At 42.1% G+C, this 7455-nt stretch overlaps 1 protein-coding gene across 1 annotated transcript in view; it reads left to right on the top strand.

The window, feature by feature from the left end:
- The first annotated feature begins 1414 nt into the window (after nt 1-1414).
- Nucleotides 1415-7455, top strand: part of POLA1 (DNA polymerase alpha 1, catalytic subunit) — a 319056-nt gene continuing 313015 nt past the window's right edge. Inside the window, exons 1-2 of the mRNA XM_019625246.1 lie at nt 1415-1931; nt 6133-6257. Coding sequence (XP_019480791.1) covers nt 1907-1931; nt 6133-6257 — 150 coding nt within the window. The 5' untranslated portion in view covers nt 1415-1906. The remainder of the gene's footprint in view (nt 1932-6132; nt 6258-7455) is intronic.

Genomic DNA, 7455 nt, shown 5'->3' with positions numbered 1-7455 from the left:
TATTTATGCTATGATCCATGGCTCAGTTATCACAAAAGATTTGCCCATTGGTCTATAATTCATGATGAAGCACTTGAGGGCATGGATCTAACATTGCTCTCTAGGGGGATGGAGCCAAGAGCCTTATACACTAATGGGTTTGAGAAAAGGGCTCAGATGCATTGGCTTCCATGGCTAAAATTAATTCTACATAAAATGGTACTCAAAAATGTTTCTCATTTTAAGTTCTTGGTTTAGTAAGTGTTCTTCAGTTAAGCTATACATGCAGATGTCTCTGTTCATATTGTTTATTAAACAATAAATGAGATGCATACATTGCATGCTATATACAAGAATCTAACACCCCTTTTTGTCTTTTATAACATTGACGTTTTGCAGGAGTCTGGGCCAGATGTTTTATAGACAGTCCTACGCCTTGAATACATCTTATTATTTCTTCATGGGTAGGTTCAGGTTAAACATATTTTGCAAGAAGACTGTATAGGTGATGTTCTTTTTTCCAAGTGCATCACATCAAGAGGCATATAATTGCCCCTTATTGATTGGTGATGCTCCTTTTGGTTATTTGGTTAATGTGGTACATATACCTTTATGTGGTCAGTGTGTGCATGTGCGTGTGTGTGTGTGTGTGTGTGTGTTTGTGTTTACACAGAGGGTGCCAAAAAATGTATACATATTTTTAAAAAGATTTTATTGGGGAATTAGGGAAGGGGAATAGCCAAGTTGTTGTCTTTCAGTCTTAGTTGTGGAGGGCGCAGCTAGCTCAGCTTCAAGTCCAGTCACCATCTGGCCTACCGTGGGCAGCTTGCGGCAGCTCAGCTCAAGGAGCTCTGTTCAATCTTAGTTGCAGGTGGGCGTAGCCCAGCATCCCCTGCTGGAGTCGAACCAGGAACATTGTTGTTAGGAGCAGGTGCTCTCACTAGCTGGACCATCCTGCCACATTGTATACACATTTTAAGAAAGAAAAAACTGTATTAAAATTGTAAAACTCAATACATACCAATAACAAAAGATGAATACAAGTCACGTTTGACTTCTGCAATTACAAGAGGTGCTCAAAGTAGTTACCATCAGTGTCCAGACACTTCTGATTGCGGCGAACTACTGCTTGAACATAGATAACATCTCTTAAAATGTGTGTACTTTTTTTTGCACCCCTGGTATACATGTATATACAGAGGGTGCCAAAAAAATGTATACATGTTTTAAGAAATGAAAAAAATCTATTAAAATTACGCTGATGGTAACTACTTTGAGCACCTCTTGTCATTGCAGAAGTCAAACGTGACTTGTATTCATCTTTTGTTATTGGTATGTATTGAGTTTTACAATTTTAATAGTTTTTTATTTCTTAAAATGTGTATACATTTTTTAGGCCCGTATAGGCCTAAAGAGGACACAGCAACTGTATCCACACTCTGAGAAACAATAACCATCAGGCCAGGCTCAGACTGTACAGCAGGATACAGTTGCTTACCCAGGGTCCTGGGAAACCGGTCCAGCCACGCGACCCTACTGCCAGCCAGCATCTCTTTTCCCAGCAAATCACCTCAGAACTAGAGAGCCCCTACTCCAACGCACCCAAATCTTTTCCATCAGCATAGGTGCGCCTGCGCAGCGAGTCTCCAGGGGGTTCCTTTCCAGGGCCCAACCGCCTCTTTTTCCTGTTCCCTTCAGCCTCAGCTCCGCTGGTGCTTTTCCCTTAGGGTTAATCACAGGGCGCCAAACACGTGGCCACGGGAAGGCTGGGGGAGGGGCACGGCACGGCGCGGGCTGCACGTCAGTGACCTTCCGGACGGAAGTCCGAAGCCTCGGGAGCCGCTGATTGGTTTTCAGGCTGGCGCCTGTCTCGGCCCCCGCCCTAGTTTCGGGCTGGTTTGGCGCGGAATTGGGAGACTCCGGGGCCATGGCGCCGGTGCATGGAGATGACTGTGAGCTGGGGGTGCTCGGGGTCGGGTTGGGCATGCGGGAACTGTGGAGTGATTGCAGGTGGTGGGGGCTCGAGGGTGGGTCTCTGTTTTAATTTTTCTTAGACGCGCTCCCGAATCGCCCCGCGGGTCTTCTTGGGCGCGGACCTTGGTCTTCCCGAGCTGGGACGTACTGGCGTCAGATGGGGCTTCCTTGCAGGGCCCTTTGCTCCTGGCAACCCCACTGCGGGGCTTTTTGTTTGGGACGCTTGCCTCACCTCTGTCACTCTGGATCTCCACTCTAGCCTGCCTTTCTTTATATTCCTTTTGGCGAGTCGCGTCCCAGGTGCTGGGCACACCTATATCGAGACTGGCCCCCGCGGGGCACAGTTTTGGCCGAAAGTATTTTATGTTGCCGCCCCAGGTATGCGCTTGAGGGCTAGGACAGAACAGAAGTACGCCATCCCTTTTATAGAAACGCCCAGGAAATTTGTTTTATGTCATAACTAAGCAGAATAGAAAGCTCAAGTGCTGTAACCAGAAGATACAAATGCAGTTTGTTTTTTTTTATTTTTATTTTTTGCAGTTTGTCTTTTTAGGTACTTGGTTTCTACTTTCTGCATTAACAATTTTTCTTTCAAATTATATGGAAAGTTCTTCAAGTACTGCATAGAAATAGTGTTCACAATCTAGTCATCTCTGGTGAAGCTTTTAAAAAATACATCAGTTCAGCATTTTGGATGCCCTGTATCACTCCGTTTTCAGTGGTAATCTTTTATTTCCAAAAATAGAAACAAAAACAGAAATGGCTTTGTCTGATTTCTGATTTTTTGAATAGCGTTCAACTAAAGTGTGACTTCATCAAACTTCTAACTTAAAATCGCTTTCTTAGCTCAAGCGTCACATTTCCTGTCACTCAAATACATCACCATTAATGAGAGCTTGCTTCCTAATCAGCTTCTTTTGCATTCACTAGTTGTGAATCAGAGATTTCAATTTGTTCTTCTAGCCTTGCGTTTTTTAAGACAATTTATTTTGGAGAATCGACTAGCCTGGATTACAAATGGGATGTAGGATGTGAGTATGTGAACATCCTTTGCAGCCCTAGCCCTACATCAGTGATTTGCCACTAAGCCGTTTCTTCACCCTAAAAACTGCATGACATCTGTGAACATTAGAAATCACTCTTTGGAGGATACCGTGCAATCTTGAGACCCCTCTTAAGTCATGGTGTTGATTAAGTGTTGCTGGGGACTTGTGACTGGAATATTTTTCTTTAGAGCAGACTGAAAGTTTGTTACCTGAAACACTGTTGCAGGCTAGTAGTGTTGGGCTGCTCCTTTCCAGCTCCTGACCAGTATTTGAACCGAGTATTTAAACTTTTGTAACTTGATTTTTTCATGCTTATTCTTTTTTGCTAACTTAACCTACGTGAAGCATTAGAAACATATTCCAAAAAAAGGAAAACCTAGGCCATTTTTCCTCAAGTATTAGAAGGTGGGGTAACTTGACAGTGGCAGTGAAAAGTTGAAAGGTCTTATTATAACTTGCTGTCATTATATATGAAAAGGGACCAGGGAGAATTTAATGATTAAATAAAGCAGGTATAGTGAGTGGTTCATTCATTTGTTCACTCAGCAAATATTTATTAGGTACCTGCTAGGCATAGGCATTCTGCCAGGCTCTCGTGTTACAAAGGTAAGTAAGCTGGACATAACTTTTTGTCTTCATGGCGTTAGGATTGTAAACACCTAATTATATGCAGTGTTATATTGATGCTTCCCTGAGAAAACTGCGTTGCTTTATTTTTGCTTTCTAGGAGCTAGACCACAGTACTACTAGGTGTGTGTGTGTGTGTGTGTGTGTGTGTGTGTGTGTGTACGTACTCTGCATCTACACACACATTAAATTAGCTTCTCTTATGTTGCTGAGTACAGAGTAAGCCAAGTATCTTCATTTAACCCTTAACAACTTGATGAAGCAGACATTATCCCCATTTCATAGATGAGGACCTTGAAGATCCTATAGCTATAGGAACCAACTCTAGCTGATTTAAACAAAAAAGGAATTTATTAGAAGGAAATTGTGTTGTTCACAGAAACTCCAGGAGGACTGGAGAGCCACTCGGTGGCTGCTTAGCCCAGTACTTGATTGAGGTTATAGCTTGTTAACATCGTAGCTTGAGGTTACAGCTGTAGTTAACATTGTTGCCCCAGGTAACTGGCAACTGTTGCTACTTCTATAATCTTCCCTTAGCTCACCCCCTTTCCTTGTGACACTGGCTTCCGACTTCAAGTCTGAGCAGGTGTTCCTAACTGGCAGAGCCTGTTTTATATGCCCATGCCCTAGCTGTGAGGGTGTCTGGGAAAGAGCATCTCCCTTTTCAGCTTCTGTAGTGGGACATGGGCTCTGGGTCACCCAGTACATGGCACAGTTGGCTTGTGCTGCTTCTCCCTAACCTCTCATTCTCGCCCTCATTCTGCACTCTCATATTTTACCTTCCACGCTGACTTCCTCTCAGTTTCTGAATACACCTTGCCTTTCTGTCATTTTGTATTCTGACTCATACCTTTTCCTCTATTTGTGCCACCTTTTACCCTGTACTGTGAAATTCTACTCCCCTTCCTGGGTCTGTGTTGGAAACCTTTCCTGTGAAGCCTTTCCTGATTTCCCAGGCAAAATTAACAGCTCTCATTTCTTCACTTCGTTTCCTCACTATTGTGTTCTTACCTCATATGGCATCCTGTTTATATGATGGTGGGAGCCTCAGGTGCTTTCCTTTGCTTGACTTTAAGCCCCGTGAGGACAGGCAACTCTGTCTTTCTTGTAATTGTAGAGTGGCACATTATTTCCTGTGGAGTAAGTCCATTTGAAGACCTATAGATTTTGTCGGTCTAATCTAAAGGAGTCTTAAAAGGAAAACACTGAAGCCAGCTTTTCCCTCCCAGTGGCCATATTCAGTAATCTCCAAAACCTTTTCATGTAGGCCTGCTCATGATTTTTCGAAATCATTTGAGTGACACCAGGGTTTTGTGGCTGTCATCACCAAGTACCTACATTCCTTAATTTTTACTTAATGCCTTTCTGAAAATGGATTTAAAAGTCAAATGTGAAAGTCAAACAATAGACAGAGATGTTATAAAGAAAGATTCAATTTCCAGGAAGCTAGAAGAAATAAGGTCTCCAATTTTAAGACATAGTTTTCAACAGTTACTGCCAGCATCTGGTACATGTTCTTTAAATTGCATCTTCTATTTCAGTGAAACACTTAATCAAACAGCTTAATGTTGTTATGAATTTTCCAGTGGGTTGGAGCTTTTAGGATGCCTTTTATCAATACTTTTCTTTTACTGTGCCTACTCCACTTTATAAAATAATTATCACCAAATACAATAAAATACTCCATTTCACAGACATAGAAGGCAGTCATGCTGAGCCTAAACTCATGGCTGGCAGGCAGCACTGTGTCACTTGACTTGGTTATTCATCAACTGGTATGTCAAGATCTTAATTCTGTGGATGAAATCTTTTCAGTATGTGTGTGAGGTAGTCAGTTTATAATGACCAAAGCCTGAATAATTCAAAAGTTAAATGAGTGAACACCGAGGCCCTCTGATATTTCAGTAATTTTCGACAAAACACATTTTAACCTTCGTGACTTTTTGCTATCATCCTTTAATGTCATAACCAACTGAGCGAGGCCTGGAAATCAGTGAAGGAATCAAGAATCTCCTCAGAACCATCTTTGTTAAATTCTCCCAACACCCCAGTTTATCCTTCCTTTGAAATCTCAGATACTTTATCTGAACCTCTGTGAGGGCATGCATGCATTACTTCTGAAGAATAAAGTTAGAGTTAGTTGCTACTTTTGTCACATTTTAGATTTTAAGTTCTCTGAGTATTGGGACCATATCTTTCTGATCTTTGTGTCTCTCAGAGCACCTGGTGCTTTGCAAAGAGGAGGTGCTCCTGAAAGCCTCTCAAATGTTGATTAATAGAATACAAACTGAATTGTCCTTTTATAACTCTACTTAAGGCCCCTCATTTCTAATGGGAAGATTATGGACTAACGGCTGATCTCCCTTCTCCAGTGTCTCTTGGAGATATCAGTTCGTCGAATTTGGTATTTTCCTCTTTTTGGAGGAAAAAAAAAGTTCCTCTGTTTTTGAGGGAAGATGGCTGACAATTTCTTAACATCTTTATGTAAATTTGGCTTTTTTTCCAGCTGTGTCAGATTCAGGAAGTTTTGCAGTCTCTCGATCCCGGCGAGAAAAGAAATCAAAGAAAGGACGCCAGGAAGCTCTGGAAAGATTGAAAAAGGCTAAATCTGGTGAGAAGTATAAATATGAAGTAAGTAACCATTTTTTTTTCTTCCTGCGCTTCATCTATTTCATAGCCTTTAGGCAGTCACCTATGTCACTGATTTGAGATATGCATATATTTCAAGCTTGTTATAATAGTAGTTTCATAATACTGAACAAGCAAGGGCATGAGGTAGATTGATAGATTATGGAGACTACTCCACCCTTGAAGTTCCTGTAAGGCACTTTGCAGATGCCTTTACAATTCTAAAATTTTTCCTTATTAAGCACACTGCATCTCTGGTTAGTCCCATGGCTTTGTTGGAGGACCTTGGAGATGCTTTTGCTTTACACTTAGGTATTGAGCAGTCTAGCGAAGCACTACTTCTCCTTGGAGAGAGTTGTGTTTCCTAATTTCATTTGCAAGGGCAGTGAGTGGTGGTGGGGACTTGGACCTTCCTTCTGTCGTGCCCTGGCGTAAGGTTGAACGTCATGTCCGTTTGGCTGTTTCCTCTGCTCACTAGTGGTTTATGCCCACAGGTAAAAACAGTGGCTACTATTACATGTACAACATCATCTGGCTTCACCTTTAGCATGTTTCCTGAGTATCTTAACTGCCACAGGGCCACAGAGTGATTAACACTAGAAAATAATAATAACAACCAATACACTTATTTTGCTAACATTGTTCTAAGTGCTTTTCCAAATATGTTCATTTATTTAATCCTTCCGACAGTCATATAAAGTTAGATACTGTGATGAACAGCATTTCACAGCTGACGTATCTGAGGCCACAGTGGCGGAGTCTTGATTTGAACCCAAGCTTCAGAATATGCATGTTTAGCCATGGCCTCTACCATATTGGGCAATTCAGCAAGCAGAAGAGGATTTTTATTTTATTTTATTTTATTTTATTATTATTATTTTTTTTAAGCTGAGCCATCCTGCTACCTGTTGGCAGCTCAGCGGCTGCTCAGCTTGGGCTGGACTCGAACCGCTGTTGCTCAGAGCTCAAACTCTTGAGCGAGCTCTTAACCAACTGAGCCACTCGGCCGGCCCCAGAAGAGGATTTTTAAAAAATATTTTATTGGGGAATTGGGGGATGGGAACAGCGCTGGGGAATTAGGGGAAGGGGAACAGACAAGTTGCTGTTCTCTTGTTCTTCAGTCTAGTTGTGCAGGACGTTGCTTCACTGGCCCAAGTTGGCACCATCATTGCTCTCTTCCCAAACGAGGCAGATCAGTCGC

This window comes from Hipposideros armiger, unplaced genomic scaffold (assembly GCF_001890085.2).
Source record: "Hipposideros armiger isolate ML-2016 unplaced genomic scaffold, ASM189008v1 scaffold_620, whole genome shotgun sequence".
NCBI lineage: Eukaryota > Metazoa > Chordata > Mammalia > Chiroptera > Hipposideridae > Hipposideros > Hipposideros armiger.
This window is presented reverse-complemented; position numbering and strand designations above follow the sequence as displayed.